The sequence below is a fragment of the Saccopteryx leptura genome, chromosome 9 (assembly GCF_036850995.1).
Source record: "Saccopteryx leptura isolate mSacLep1 chromosome 9, mSacLep1_pri_phased_curated, whole genome shotgun sequence".
In the NCBI taxonomy this organism is placed as follows: domain Eukaryota; kingdom Metazoa; phylum Chordata; class Mammalia; order Chiroptera; family Emballonuridae; genus Saccopteryx; species Saccopteryx leptura.
In genome coordinates, this window is record NC_089511.1 from 20,129,191 (window position 1) to 20,145,766 (window position 16,576).

At 42.5% G+C, this 16,576-nt stretch overlaps 1 protein-coding gene across 2 annotated transcripts in view; it reads left to right on the top strand.

Annotated features, from left to right (window-relative positions):
- The window catches only part of WWP2 (WW domain containing E3 ubiquitin protein ligase 2), a 156,027-nt gene that overhangs the window by 96,542 nt on the left and 42,909 nt on the right, over nucleotides 1-16,576 (top strand). For both annotated transcript variants that reach the window (XM_066348153.1, XM_066348154.1), the window contains exon 8: nucleotides 13,263-13,473. In XM_066348153.1, coding sequence (XP_066204250.1) covers nucleotides 13,263-13,473 — 211 coding nt within the window. The remainder of the gene's footprint in view (nucleotides 1-13,262; nucleotides 13,474-16,576) is intronic.

The following is a 16,576-nucleotide window of genomic DNA, read 5'->3' on the forward strand; positions in this document are numbered from 1 at the left end:
CATTTTTGAGTGTACAATTTAGTGACTTTGAGTACATTCACAGTGTTGTGCAACTACATCACTATCCATTCCCAGAACGTTTTTATCATCTCAAACTGAAACTCTCTACCTTTAAACAATAACATTCTCCTCTCTTCCACCCTCCAGCCCTAGCTCCTGGTAACCTCTATTCTGCTTTATGTCTCTATGAATTTGCTTATTCTAGGTGTCCCATATTATAAGTGGAATGATTTGTTCTTTCATCTCTGGCTTATTTCACTTAGCATGTTTTCAAGATTCATCCATGTTGTAGCATGTGTCAGAATTTTGTTTCTTTTCAAAACTGAATAAGCCCTGGCCAGGGTGCTCAGTGGATAGTGTTGTCCTAATGTGCCAGGGTTGCAGGTTTGTTCCCCAGTTCAGTCCCCAGTCAGGTCATGTGTGAGAAGCAACCAATGAGTACCCAACTAAATGTAACAATTAAGTGGAACAACAAGTTGCTGCTTCCCTCTCTCTTTCTTCCCCCTCCTTTCCGAAATCTCTCTCTCTCACTCAAATCAATGGAAAAATTAAAAAAAGAAAGACTAAATAATAAATATTCCATTGTATGTATATATTACATTGATATACATCATATTGATTCATTCACCTGTTGATGGATGTGTGGATGGTGTCCACCTATTGGCTATTGTGAACAGTGCTACTGTGACGTGTGTACAAGTATGTGTTTGAGTCCAGGCTTTCCCTTCTTTTGTCTGTACACCTAGGAGCAGAGTTGTTGATGGGTCTTATGGTGATTCTGTGTTTAACTTCTTATTTTATTTATTTATTTATTTATTTTTTCTGAAGCTGGAAACGGGGAGAGACAGTCGGACAGACTCCCACATGCGCCCGACCGGGATCCACCCGGCACGCCCACCAGGGGCGAAGATCTGCCCACCAGGGGGCGATGCTCTGCCCCTCCGAGGCGTCACTCTGCCGCGACCAGAGCCACTCTAGCACTTGGGGCAGAGGCCAAGGAGCCATCCCCAGTGCCCGGGCCATCTTTGCTCCAATGGAGCCTCGGCTGCGGGAGGGGAAGAGAGAGACAGAGAGGAAGGAGAGGGGGGGGGGGTGGAGAAGCAAATGGGCGCTTCTCCTATGTGCCCTGGCCGGGAATCGAACCCGGGTCCCCCGCACGCCAAGCCGACGGTCTACCGCTGAGCCAACCGGCCAGGGCTGTGTTTAACTTCTTGAGGAGCCCTCAAACTTTTCTAGAGTAGCTGCACCATTTCATATTTCTACCAGCAATGACTGAGGGTTTCTGTTTTCCACCTTGCCAATACTTGTTTTTTTCCTTTTCTTTTTTTTTCGGTAATAGCCATTCTTTTTTTTCTTTTTTTTTTTTTTAATAATTTTATTTTTTTAATGGGGCGACATCAATAAATCAGGATACATATATTCAAAGATAACAAGTCCAGGTTATCTTGTCGTTCAATTGTGTTGCATACCCATCACCCAAAGTCAGATTGTCCTCTGTCACCTTCTATCTAGTTTTCTTTGTGCCCCTCCCCCTTTCCCTCTCCCTCTCCCCTCTCCCCCCGTAACCACTACATTCTTATCAATGTCTCGTAGTTTCACTTTTATGTCCCACCTACGTATGGAATAATGCAGTTCCTGGTTTTTTCTGATTTACTTATTTCACTTCGTATCATGTTATCAAGATCCCACCATTTTTGCTGTAAATGATCCGATGTCATCATTTCTTATGGCTGAGCAGTATTCCATAGTGTATATGTGCCACATCTTCTTTATCCAGTCATCTATTGACGGGCTTTTTGGTTGTTTCCACGTCCTGGCCACTGTGAACAATGCTGCAATGAACATGGGGCTGCATGTGTCTTTACGTATCAATGTTTCTAAGTTTTTGGGGTATATACCCAGTAGAGGGATTGCTGGGTCATAAGGTAGTTCTATTTTCAGTTTTTTGAGGAACCACCATACTTTCTTCCATAATGGTTGTACTACTTTACATTCCCACCAACAGTGTATGAGGGTTCCTTTTTCTCCACAGCCTCTCCAACATTTGCTATTTCGGTAATAGCCATTCTAATGGGTGGGAAGTATCTAGGTACAAGTTTGTTTATTATACACTGCTCACAAAAATTAGGGGATCAGGGACCATACAGATACTCCAGTACTTTCAGCCTTTTGTATCGTGCATTTTCACCAATGAAATAAAAGTTGGTTTTGCATCTAATTTGCATAATCAAACAACTTTCTTTGACTTGTCCTTTGCTTTTCTGATGTTCTTGTTTAATAAAAAATATCAAATGCTTTTTTTTATCGCTTCATATTCATATCCCCTTATTTTTGTAAGCAGTATATTTGTGACCATACGTTTTCCCTTTTCATTTTAGTGGCTTTTGTAGAAAAAGTTAAAAATTTCAAATTTGTTATATCTGAGCATTTTAAATGCTTGTAATTTTACCTTTTGCTTCAGTAGTGAAAAGATTCTCTTTTGTCTATAGATGGAATAAAGACTATTCTATTTTACTTTTTCCATGATGTTATATTAAAAAATAAGTATCCTACTGGAATTTATAGTGGTTTATCTGTATCTATACGTACATACATATAATGAGGGCTGGGTTAAATGAATTTTTCTCTATAGCAGGGTTCTGTTTTCCTATAAACATTAATTAAATAGTTTTCTTTTCTCACTGTGGTTTTACTTAGTGTTTATCACTTACCACATTCTTATATGCAGTGGGAATTCATTTCTGGACTCTTTATACATTCCATTTATTTTTTTCCCCAGTTTTGAGCCTGTGTCATGTGAGTTTGATTATTGATGTTTTATAGTATGTTTTTCTAATGTCCGGAAGGGATAGTTTTGCCCTATTACTTTTTTCTCCAAAATATTCTTTGACAGTTATACATTTTCAAAACAAATTTCAGACTTTGAATTCTTAGAAGCGTGGTGGAATACAAGTGGTAAGAATCTAGCTAGATATTGGCCAGGGAAGGATTGAACTTTCTCATCAGGTAACGTGGGCTGGCATTGTCCAGTCTTAAGTTTTTCTTCTTTTTTCCATCTAACTGTTTTGGTTTATTCTAGTTTGGTCACTCTTGTGAAGAGCTGAGTGATCAGTTGCATTGGAGCTGTAGTGCTTGTTTCCACAGGTGAGAGATACTGACTGTACTGTGGAGTGTATGTTACAAGCTGATCTTCAATTTAAAAAGCTTTCATTGTTGGCGACCGCCTTCTCCTTGCCCAAGTGGGTGGTGGGGGGATGCTGAGAAGACTGTGTAACATCATACGCACCTAAAGATCTTGGAACACACAGTGAGCTGGCAGCATGTCTAGGATTAAGAAAAAGAATTTCCAATTCCTGATCTTTTTTTGGCTAGCTCTGACTAGTGTATTAGAGTCTTAGTCCTGAATGAATATCTGATTCATGAAGTTAGAATGTTTAACCAGCACCACAGGGGGAACCTTGTGAAATACCCATCGCTGCAGAAACTGGAGGCCAGTCAACTGCTATTTTACCTACTTACCCCATTTAGCCTCTCATCTTGGTACCCAGCTTTTCTTCCCACACAGGAAAGCCGTGTAAGTCATTTACATCTCTCTTCCCCCGACCCTGTTCCATTGTTTTCACTTTATGGTGTTCTGGATTTGAGTACTGGCTCTGCTACCTGCTGACTGCGTGGCACCTCTCTGAATGATACCTCTGTGAGCCTAGTTTTTGTCTTCAGTATAGCAGGAATAATAATATCTTCTTCATGGGGTTATAGAGAGGGTAAATGAGCTAATGAAAGGGAACTTGCTGAAAGCAACACAGGATTCTGGATTGGATCTTGGAATAGTTAAAGGACGTTAGTGGAAAAACTGGTGAAATACAAATGAAGTCTGGAGCTTAGTTAATAGTAATGTACTGATGTTAATTTTTTAGCTTAAAAAAATTGTCTGTTTAAGTATGCTCAGCCATAACTGGATCTTTAATTACATGGGTCTAAGTATAGCCCATCTCCTCGCACACAGATCCCACCCTTCACCGAATACGTTCACTTGCTCCTACTAACATTAGCTCCTTCTGAGCTTTCAGAGAAAAGCCTAGGGTGAGTCAGGGATAACTTTTAGCTTTGACAAATGTGCTATGGTGAAGTAAGGTAGTAATATTAGAGGAAACTAGGCGAAAGGCATATTATCTTTGTAACTTTTTTATAAATCTAAAATGATTCCAAAATTTAAGACTTTTTAAAAATAATTTTATTTATTTTTTATTTTTTTCTACAGAGACAGAGAGTCAGAAAGAGGGATAGACAGGGACAGACAGACAGGAACGGAGAGATGAGAAGCATCAATCATTAGTTTTTCATTGTGCATTGCAACACTTTAATTGTTCATTGATTGCCTTTTCATACGTGCCTTGACCGTGGGCCTTCAGCAGACCGAGTAACCGCTTGCTCATGCTAATGACCTTGGGCTCAAGCTGGTGAGCTTTTGCTCAAACCAGATGAGCCCTCGCTCAAGCTGGTGACCTCGGGGTCTCAAACCTGGGTCTTTTTATCCCAGTCCGACGCTTTATCCACTGTGCCACCTCTCAGTCAGGCAAAATTTAAGACTTTTAATAAGGACCTGCTTTATAAATGGTAGTGTTACCCATGTGCGCAGTGGTTTTTTTTCAGATATCTTCTTTTTTTTTTGAAGTCTTTTTTTTTTTTTTCTTTTTTACAGAGACAGAGAGAGAGAGTCAGAGAGAGGGATAGATAGGGACAGACAGACAGGAACAGAGAGAGATGAGAAGCATCATTCATCAGTTTCTCATTGTGACACCTTAGTTGTTCAGTTATTGCCTTCTCATATGTGCCTTGACCATGGGCCTTCAGCAGACCGAGTGACTCCTTGCTCGAGCCAGCGATCTTGGGTCCAAGCTGGTGAGCTTTTGGTCAAGCCAGATGAGCCTGCGCTCAAGCTGGTGAGCTCGGTGTCTCGAACCTGGGTCCTCCACATCCCAGTTCGACACTCTATCCACTGCACCACTGCCTGGTCAGGCTTATTTCAAGTATCTTTTGCTAGATTATTTGGTTTATTGAATGAGTATTTTTTTTTTTTCCTGAAGCTGGAAACGGGGAGAGACAGTCAGACAGACTCCCGCATGCGCCCGACCGGGATCCACCCGGCACGCTCTGCCCACCAGGGGGCGATGCTCTGCCCCTCCAGGGCGTTGCTCTGTTGCAACCAGAGCCACTCTAGTGCCTGGGGCAGAGGCCAAGGAGCCATCCCCAGGGCCCGGGCCATCTTTGCTCCAGTGGAGCCTCGCTGCAGGAGGGGAAGAGAGAGACAGAGAGGAAGGAGAGGGGGAGGGGTGGAGAAGCAGATGGGCGCTTCTCCTGTGTGCCCTGGCCGGGAATCGAACCCGGGACTTCTGCACGCCAGGCCGACGCTCTACCACTGAGCCAACCGGCCAGGGCCGAATGAGTATTTATTGAACAAATATTTATTGAATGCCATTTAGCTAAACACTGGACAATGTAAGGAAGTATAAAAATCGGCATCTACCTTGTGATCTATTTCAGGAAAACAAATTGAAAAGACACCATCAGCCAAGTACCAACCAACATAGCAGATGTCACAGGGGCTGTGTGTCTGAGCTGAGACCACAGGTGCTGTGGGCCCTGCTCAGGGGATCAGTCGGGGCTGGAGTGGTCTAGAGCAGTGGTCTCCAACCCCCGGGCCGCGGACCAGTACCGGTCCGTGGGCCATTTGCTACTGGTCCGCAGAGAAAAAATAAATAACTTACATTATTTCCGTTTTATTTATATTTAAGTCTGAACAATGTTTTATTTTTAAAAAATGACCAGATTCCCTCTGTTACATCTGTCTAAGACTCACTCTTGACGCTTGTCTCAATCATGTGATACATTTATCTGTCCCACCCTAAAGGCCGGTCCGTGAAAATATTTTCTGACATTAAACCGGTCCATGGCCCCAAAAAGGTACTGGTCTAGAGGGCCCTCAGGGAGGCGTCTGAGTTCAGCAGAGAGGTGGAGGCAAGAGATAGGAGGTACAGAGTGGGAATAATGAAAATGAAGAAAATGAATTTGCCCCATGCTTGAGAAGGGTACCATCTTTTGGGGAACATAAATTGTATACATCAAATAATTATGATTCATAATGAATATTGGTTATATCGAAGAGAGCTAAAATGTAAAATACAGCAATTCTCTGAGGCCTGATATGATTGTAACCAGTGTTTTTCTCTAGTTAAAGTTACATCATGGCTCGAGTATGGTGATCTGTCACTGGTTTGCCCAGTAACTTGGGTCAATAATTTAATTGTATGAACTTCAGATTCCTCTGACTATACGCTGTGAGTGGGTAGATTTGCCTCTGAGCTTCTTTCAAGCTCCCACAATCTAAGAATGTTTGAGTGTGCACACGCACTCACGCACACACACACACACACACACACTCTTTGAGAGCAGAACAGTTTAAACACAGACACAGAAAGTTTGTCAGTGTAGAATATCTGGCTTTTGTATTCTATTTCCAAACAAAACTTGAGGTGCAGCACAAACTCTTAGATAGATGAGCTACTCGGTTGAGTAAAAGGCTCTCAGATAGGTCTGTGGCCAGATCCAGTCCTGGTGGGAACCCTTCTCACTACATTGGCAGTTGCGTGAACAGCGGATCCAAATAGTGTTGATTGGAGAGTCTTTTTTTTTTTTTATTGGTGTGTCATGGTGCTCTGCTTTTGTTTATTTCATCAATAATTTCATAATAACTACTTTTAATAGGCAGTATATATAAGCTATCAACACTTAAAAAATATAAAAGCCTAAACTGTGTTAGGTCTCCTTCCTATTCTAGTCCTAAAGCCTCTGGTTCCCTCCCCAGAGGCAGTCACTGTCATATTTCATTTATGATTCTTTTCAAGGCATTTTTAAATATACAGCGTATGCATATATATTCTTTAAACATGCACACATAATATATATGCTGTCTGTACTTCCCTACTTAATAATTATCTGAGAAGTTTTTACATAGAACTTAAAGCCAATTTGAAGAGTTTTGCCCCTTCTCTTTTCTGCTAACCACGGCCAAAAATGGGGACAATTTTAGTCTCAATAAGAACAGTAATTACAGTGGATTGAACTATACTGCTTTATATGAAGCAATAAAATATCCCCTAATTTTTGTGAGCTGTGTATTTTAAATATGTTTAAATCCAAGAACTCATAGTGATTTTTAAACAAAACAAAATTTCATTTTTTAAATTATTTTTTATATTTTATTTTTTAATTACAGTTTACATTCAATATTATTTTATATTAGCTTTAGGTATACAGCGTACTGGTTAGACAATCATATACTTTACAGAGTGTTCCCCTCTGTATTTCCAGTCAAATTTCATTGTTCAGTTTTGGAGACTGTGAGGAAATTAACTCATTATTCTGAAAACTGGTAAATAAAAGGAAAAACTCTAACATTTTTTCTGCCTTTTTTTTTTTTTTTTTTTTTTTGTATTTTTCCGAAGCTGGAAACGGGGAGAGACAGTCAGACAGACTCCTGCATGCGCCCGACCGGGATCCACCCGGCACGCCCACCAGGAGGTGATGCTCTGCCCACCAGGGGGCGATGCTCTGCCCCTCCTGGGCGTCGCTCTGCTGCGACAAGAGCCACTCTAGCGCCTGGGGCAAAGGCCAAGGAGCCATCCCCAGCGTCCGGGCCATCTTTGCTCCAATGGAGCCTCGCTGCAGGAGGGGAAGAGAGAGACAGAGAGGAAGGAGAGGGGGAGGGGTGGAGAAGCAGATGGGCGCTTCTCCTGTGTGCTCTGGCCGGGAATCGAACCCGGGACCCCTTGCACGTCAGGCTGATGCTCTACCACTGAGCCAATCGGCCAGGGCCTCTGCCTTTTCTTGACAAACTGAACCTCAAGTTAGCCAAACAGTTGATAAGGGTAAGTTTCTCTTTGTAGGCATGACAGAATTAGAATATTACTGTTTTGCAATCTAAACATTAGTGGATTTAAGCAATAATCATCGGTGGTTGTTAACACTGCAAAAGACAACCAGACATCTTGTGCCTCCTGTTCACAAACATTGGACATACACAAAGTAAAGAATATTGGAATGAACTCATAAATCAGCTATGATTTATTCATGGCAATTTAAATTTTATCCACACCCCTGCCTCACCTCTCTTTATCGCACCCACCCTCCCTTCCTCTCAACTTTTAATTATTGCATATAAATTGTTGATATTGTCCAACTGTGCTCCATAGAGGTTCTAGCAATTTCTGTTCCTACCAGCAGTATGTGAAAGTGCGTTTTCTTATATTCTTCTCAGTGTGTGATTAAATATTTTTTTCTCTAGTCAATATGAGGTTAAAAAGTGGTATTTCAGCCTGACAAGGCAATGGTACAGTGGATAGAGCGTTGGCCTGGAATGCTGAGGACCCAGGTTTGAAACCCTGAGGTTGCCAGCTTGAGTGCAGGTTTACCAGCTTGAGCATGGGGTTGTCAGCTTGAGTGTGGGATCCTATACATGCCCCATGGTTACTGGCTTGAGTCCAAAGGTCGCTGGCTTTAGCCCAAGGTCACTGGCTTGAGCAAGGGGTCACTGTCTTGGCTGGAGCTCCCAGTCAAGGCACATATGAGAAAGCAATCAATGAACAACTAAGGTGCTACACCTACAAGTTGATGCTTCTCATCTCTCTCCCTTCCTGTCTGTCCTTATCTGTCTGTCTCTCTCATTTAAAAAATATGGTATTTCATTATAGTCTTAAATTGTATTTCTTGTCTCATAATTAAGATTCAGCATTTTTTTTTCAGATATTTAAGTGTTTGTTTTGGGTTTTTTTTTTTGTTTTTTTTTTTGGCAACAGAGACAGAGAAGGGGACAGATCAGGACAGTGAGACAGGAAGGGTGAGAGATGAGTAGCATCAAGTCTTCATTGCGGCACCTTAGTTGTTCATTGATTGCTTTCTGATATGTTTCTTGACTGGGGGGCTGCAGCAGAGCCTCTTTTTCAGAAAAGACAGGTTATTTGATAAACAACTGTGACAGCTGGGTATGTACTGAAAAAAAAAAGGGGGCTTAACCCCTTGCTCAAACCAGCAACCTTGGGCTCAAGCCAGCGACCATTGACTGGGTCATGTCTGTGATCTCACACTCAAGCTGATGACCCTGTGCTCAAGCTGGTATACCTGCACTCAAGCCAAATGAGCCTGTGCTCAAGCCAGCAACCTCAGGGTTTCAAACCTGGGTCCTCTGCATCCCAGTCCGACACTTGATCCATTGTGCCACCACCCAGTCAGGCCAGATATTTAAGATTAACTTGTATTTCCTTACCTGTGAAGTGTCTGCATATTTTTAGTCTTTTTCTTACTGATTTGTGGAGTTCTTTTTATTTTATTTTTAAATTTTTTATTTTATTTTTATTATTTTTTAGGCAGAGAGAGTCAGAGAGAGGGATAGATAGGGACAGACAGACAGGAAGGCAGGAAGGGAGAGAGATGAGAAATATCAATCATCAGTTTTTCGTTGCGACACCTTAGTTGTTCATTGATTGCTTTCTCATATGTGCCTTGACGGTGGGCCTTCAGCAGACTGAGTAACCCCTTGCTCGAGCCAGCGACCTTGGATCCAAGCTGGTGAGCTTTGCTCAAACCAGATGAGCCCGCGCTCAAGCTGGCAACCTCGGGGTCTTGAACTTGAGTCCTCCTCATCCCAGTCCGACGCTCTATCCGCTGCACCACCGTCTGGTCAGGCTGGAGTTTTTTTTAGATCAAAGAAATTAGCCACTGGGCCTGACCAGGCAGTGGCGCAGTGGATAGAGTGTCGAACTGGGATGCCAAGGACCCAGGTTCGAGACCCCAAGGTTGCCAGCTTGAGCGCAGGCTCATCTGGTTTGAGCAAAACTCACCAGCTTGGACCCAAGGTTGCTGGCTCCAGCAAGGGGTTACTCGGTCTGCTGAAGGCCCACGGTCAAGGTACATATGAGAAAGCAATCAATGAACAATTAAGGTGTCGCAATGCGCAACGAAAAACTAATAATTGATGCTTCTCATCTCTCCATTCCTGTCTGTCTGTCCCTGTCTATCCCTCTCTCTGACTCTCTCTCTGTCTCTGGAAAAAAAAAAGAAATTAGCCACTGGCCTGTAATATGAGTTGGTAATTTTTCCCAGTTTTTGTTTTGATTTTAATTTTGCTTATGGTGTATGTTGTGTGTGTGTGTTTTGCCATTTAGATTTTTAAAACATTTTAATATGGTTGAATTATCAGTTTTTTATGATTTCTAGATTTTGTGTAATATTTCTAAATCCTTTCTACTTTGAGATTATAAAAATATTCTTTTTATAAATTTCTCTGTAGTTTAATTTTTTTAATGTTGCAATCTCTGATCCATCTGGAATCTATTTTGATGTAAGATGTGAGATAGGGAGATAACTCAGTTTTTGTTCAGTACATGCAGTTTTCACAGCTGTTTATCAAATAACCTGTCTTTTCTGCAGTAATTTAAAATGCCACCTTTGTCATATACTAAATTCTAATGTGTATTCATTATGCTTCTGAACTTTCTTGTTTATGTAATGGACATCTGCCTATTCATATATCGGTGCCACATTGTTGTAAGTGTTGTAGATTTATAATATGTGTTCACGTTTTAGAGAACTAATTCCTCCATTACACATACACATATACATATACATACACACAGCTCTTTGTCTTTAGAATTTTCATGGCTACTCTTCTGTATTTAGTTTTTCTTACAGTATTTAAAATGAATTTGTTTAGTTTCAAAAACATCATGATGGTTTTTTGACTGGAATTGAGTAAAATTTGTCAATTTGCATAAGAGAATTGCCATCTGTTGTCTTTTACTAACTCAGCTGAGATAGACTAGAAATATAAATTCTTGCGTTTATATTGGGGAAACATCGGTTGCACAAGATGTAGTCATTTATTAAACAACTAACCCAGTCTGTGTGCCAGACCGTGTATCATTTCCTGGGGAGAAAGCTAATTAATCATAGGTAGTGCCCAGACTCTTACCCATTTGTTAAGGTCAAGCTTGGTTTCACATCACGTGAAGAAATTTTAGTTTTGACTGATCTCCAGTCTCGTGCTAGCCCGTGGGGCTGTGTGGTTGCTTCGGCGTTATTATGACCTTGCGTGGCATTAGAGGGTGTACGGAGGGGGGAAGTAGAGTGTAATGAGTGAGTGGTTTAAGCCCTGGAAGCTGATAGCAGGATGCCCTTTGACCTTGTCAGGTTATTTAATCTCTTTGGGCCTCAGTTTCCTCAACTATAAAGTGAGGGGATGTTAATTGTATCTAACTCATGGGATAGTGTGTGAAGCTTAAATGAGAGAATCAAAAATGCTTTTGCACTTTGTGTGGTACATGCTGGTGTCCCGTAAGTGTTAGCTAATATCATTTACATTGGAAATCTGATGCCACTGGTCTGATGGTATCTGATTTATTATGTTGACTTCCTGATATCTTTATTCAGGAGAGACAGTAGAGAAAGATCTCTGGCCCTGCCCAGAGAGCTCAGTTGGTCAGAGCGTCGTCCCCAAGCATAGAGGTTGCCAGTTCATCCCTGGCTAGGACATGTACAGGAATAGATGTTTCTGTCTCTCTCTCTCGCTCTTTCCCCCTTCCTCTCTCTCTAAAATCAATAAAATAAAAATTAAAAAGAGAAAGAAAAAGGTCCTGCAAGAGGCCAGCCTAGAGACAGTAAAGAAATAGCAGGCCTTCTTACTGGGGAGAGATGGTGAGTGAGGAACAGGGTGTCCAGACACTTATTTCCTATCGCCTGGGGGCGGGAATAAGACCAGCTAGTGAAGTACAGCCTCACGGGAGAAAAAGCTTTCTGGCAGGTACATCTGTTCAGCAGTGGAAAGACCGTGCAGTGAGCTGTTTGTTAGAAGAAATGTTCAAGAAGACTTTCTTAAAGGAACTACAAAAGGAATTTCTGAATTAGGAAAATGAGACCAGATGACAAACAAGATGTTTTCCTATGAAGTTCTAGTACAAATGTACACAGGTGCTATCTCATATGTAGAAAATTCTCTGCAAATGGCTTATTTATTTTCAAAGTATTAGAATTCTTTGAAACCCTTTTTTCCTTATTGGGGTGAGAATGGCTTGGGGTCCTTGTGAACATGTGTGACCATCAAAAAAATGAAGATAGGGAATAATAGAGACTCGGGAACAGCTTGTTTCCCTCCTGTTTCTTTGTCTGTTGTTGCCTTGGAGACAAGCCCTTTATCTTCAGAGCCTCATCCTTTTCATCTAGAGCAGGGGTCCCCAAACTATAGCCTGGGGGCCGTCCCCCGGAAGCCATTTATCCGCCTCTGCTGCACTTCCGGAAGGGGCACCTTTTTCATTGGTGGTCAGTGAGACCACCAAAGTGCGGTGTCACTAACGTACAGTACTACTTCCGGTGACTCAGAACACACGCGTCACGGCTCCGGAAGCCGTCATATCACTTGTTACAGCTAGCAGTGACAAATATGGAACCAGACATTGACCATCTCATTAGCCAAAAGCAGGCCCATAGTTCCCATTGAAATACTGGTCAGTTTGTTGATTTAAATTTACTTATTCTTTATTTTAAATATTGTATTCCCGTTTTATTTTTTTACTTTAAAATAAGATAAGTGCAGTGTGCATAGGGATTTGTTCATAGTTTTTTTTATAGTCCATCCCTCCAACGGTCTGAGGGACAGTGAACTGGCCCCCTATGTAAAAAGTTTGGGACCCCTGATCTAGAGTATTAATTCTTGCTCCCCACTTTGAGTGTGAGCCTTTAAAAGAACAAGCACATTATTAGAAGTTTGCTGCCTCTTAGTGTGTGTGGAGCTTTTTGAAAGAAGGTGTTATTTGCACCTAGCAGCAAACAACAAGTTTGAACAAAAGCCTATGACCCCGTAAACTTGGCCTTGTTCCATTTAGCACCAATCCACTTCCCTGTTATCCTGATTTTTCTTGCTACTCTTTTATTTCAATAAGTGTAAGTAGAATGTATTAGAAAAATTTAATAAATTTATCTGTGAGAAGTAAATATAATATAACCTATTTATTTCAGGTCCATCTCCCGACCTTATGGTAGGCCATTACTGATTTGCCTTAATTTCCAAAGTGATTTTCTGTAAAACTTTTTTGCTGTAACTGCATACATGCATGGTCACATTACGGGTCCTGTGTTATCACATTAAGTGGAAAAAATCTAATAAATGAGAACATAAGTCTTAGTTCTCTAAAATATGATGTCTATATTTTTAGTGAACGACGAACCCACCGGAGCCACCGATCCCGAAGAAACTTCAGTTGTTGGTGTGACATCCCCAACTGCTGCAGCATCGAGTGTTACCCCGAACCCCACCGCAGCGTCTCTCCCGGCTCCAGCCACACCAGCTGACGGCGAGGAGTCCAGCACTTCCAGCACGCAGCAGCCCGCGGCAGCTGCCCAGGCCCCTGATGCTCTCCCTGCTGGGTGAGTAGCCTTCTCTCCCACAGCAGTGCTTTCCACCACTCCAAAGACTGAGGCTCCTTTGCCAGGGCAGAAACAATGTGGTCATTTATTACCTAGGGATCAGGAGTCTCTGGGAAGGCTACTGTGCTTAGGACAGAGAGAGGTGTGGGAGAACGCTGGTTCTGCATAAATCTTAAAGAGACTCTAAATCCTCTGGGGCAGAATCAATGCTACCTTATACTGTGACTAGAAATGAACAGCTTGACTTAAAGAGTGTGGCTTTTATAGAACAAGAAGCTTATTTTGCCTTCCTCGATCATTAGAAGGGCATTCGCCTGGGTCCTGCCTAGAAACAGCTTTTCTCTCTTGAATTCTATCTTAATGGCCTATGGCGGACTTTAGGCTCTAGATATTATTGTACATTATTCCCATAGTGGTGCTGATGTTAACATGGGCTACTAGTTTCCTTGCCATCCTTTAGTTCAGAATTAAATCTGATGGTAAAGACCTTGATTGTTATGAAGATGGCCCTAGTAAGCCAAAAGGAAGAAAGTTCCCGTTTGGCTATATAGTGAGTGGAGATTATAAGTATTTATCCAGGAATCAAATAGATCTGGGTTTGAATCCCCACTTGACTCTCTTGGACCTTGCCCAGGTGGCTTTTCATCTTGGTAAGGTGGAGGTAATAATCATGCATATCTCCCCAGGAAGTGAAGGGACTCAAATAAGAGTGTATGTGAAGCCCTCACCCATGGTGGGCATTGCACTGCTAAATGGTATTTTTGAAGTGGTTGTGAAAGAACCATCAAGGATGGGAATGGTTCAGAGCTGGGAAATGAAGCCTTCTCTTAGGGCCACCAGTCATAGTAGGGCCGGTCCCATTGTGGTTCTGCTGCCCATCCTGGTTATCGGTTTGGTACTGTCACCACAATCACCGTGGTCTGACTGGTGGCAGTGGTGGCAGTGTGTGGGTGTGTCCTCTGAGCCCTATAACTCATAAAGAAATCAGGAAAGGTAGATGGGCTCTTGCTTGGTGGATAACATGCTGTATTGTTTTTAAGCTACTTTAGAAAGCCCAACTGTTAAAACAAAAATCCTAAATCTGAAGGCACATTAGATTTTTTACCACATACATATTGCATCCTTGCCATTTGGCACGCTACCTAAACTCTTATTTCTTAATAAAGTGTGATGAACAAATGCAAAGTATTGCAGGTCGTTCTTAATACCTCAAACCTGGAGTGAATTGGGGGTATTGAGAGGTGGCTCTGAAAAGTTTTTGTGAAGTTTTTGGTTTTGTGGAAAGATTAATAACCAATTGCTGTGTCCAACTCCTCCCTACTGAGATTTCTTTTCTCTTTTGTATGTGGCAAGGACTACTCGAAAGACCTTCATTTGGTTTGTAATTTCAAATCTGTATATAATTTGGGGGAACAGAGCAGAATCATTTTGGCAGAAAGGAGAGAAAATGGCCACCTCTGTCCCCTGTGAGCTGTTTGTTTTCTTTCCGCTGAGCAAATGCCTGGAAGGCCGGCTTTACTCCTGTGTCAGTCACAGGCAATTAGGGCTAATGGCTCAACGTGTCTTTATGTAGGGCGTGTGTGAGGGTTACTGTTCTCTGGGATTGGGCTCTTCCTGTTTCCAGGCAGCTGGAAAACTCCAGGCTCTGAAAACGTTCTTTATTCTAAGTTTGGCGGATGGAGTGGCGCAGGCAAGCGATTCTCCTCCTTCCCCCGCGGAGGCCGCAGCACTCTGCTGAGGTGGGGCTTGGACAGCACCTTTCCCTCCAAGTGTTTAGGACAGGACGAGGCCTGTGTGTGGGTCTGGGGAGGCTGCTGCCTACTTGAACACGAGTGTTGGTCCAGGGAAGGGTGCGGGGATCCAGTTTTCCAACCTGAGGTGCCCATCCCTAAGACCTCGCGAAGGCCCAGAGATCTGGAGCTGCCTGCCCAGAGAGGACCGCAGCACTGCTGGGCCGTGGCAGTGAGCGTGGCAGGCCTTCTGTCCCCTGCTCGGCTAGGGAAGGCAGGCCAGGAGAAGCCCATGTTCTCCAAGGGACCTTCTCAAGTCGTAGACCTACCGGCCCCACCCCAGCTTATTTATAAGGCTAGAAGATCTAGACGAGGTGGGTTATTCCTTTATTCATGGTGTCATGGCTTCAAGAGTCAGGGGAGCAGATTTAACCTTTTTAAACAAAACGCTGAGCCTATCATTTCACCACTTAGAACGCTACAGTGGCTTCCTTTGGTCGTAAGGTAGCAACTTTTAACAAGTGTGAAACAAGAATTCTTAAAACATGCATACCTGGGCCTGTGGTGGTGCAGCGGATAGAGCGTCGACCTGGAATGCTGAGGTCGCCGGTTCAAAACCCTGCACTTGTCTGGTCAAGGCACATATGGGAGTTGATGCTTCCTGCTCCTCTCCCCTTTCTCTCTCTCTCTCTCTCTCTCACACACTCTCTCTCCTCTTTAAAATGAATAAATAAAAAATAAAAAGGAAAAAAAAGAAGTAAAAAAAAATAAAAAGTGAAATATCTGGCCTGACCTGTGGTGGTGCAGTGGATAAAGCATCGACCTGGAAATGCTGAGGTCGCTGGTTCAAAACCCTGGGCTTGCCTGGTCAAGGCACATATGGGAGTTGATGCTTCCAGCTCCTCCCCCCTTCTCTCTCTCTGTTTCTCTCTCTCTCTCTCTCTCTCCTCTCTAAAAATGAATAAATAAAATTAAAAAACAACAACAACAAAAAAAAACATGCATACCTGTGTAGTAAGGTACCAAAAAGCTGCAAAATTAATATTGATATTCTAGGAGGAAAGGTCAGACTTTCCTGTCTGGTCCTTCCTTTGGGGAGGGGAGGGAGAAGAATGTAGAAGTTTCTGGCTTGCAAGAACAATGGGTCATTTAGTTTTAAATCTAAAATAAAAGTTAACCTAGAAACTTCTCTTACAATAGGAGAGAGAATTTACATACCACCTTACATTGATTGTAGTTCCTTCCCCTTCCTGGAATCTTTTTTTTTTTTTTGTATTTTTCTGAAGCTGGAAACGGGGAGAGACAGTCAGACAGACTCCCGCATGTGCCCGACCGGGATCCACCCAGCATGCCCACCAGGGGCGACGCTCTGC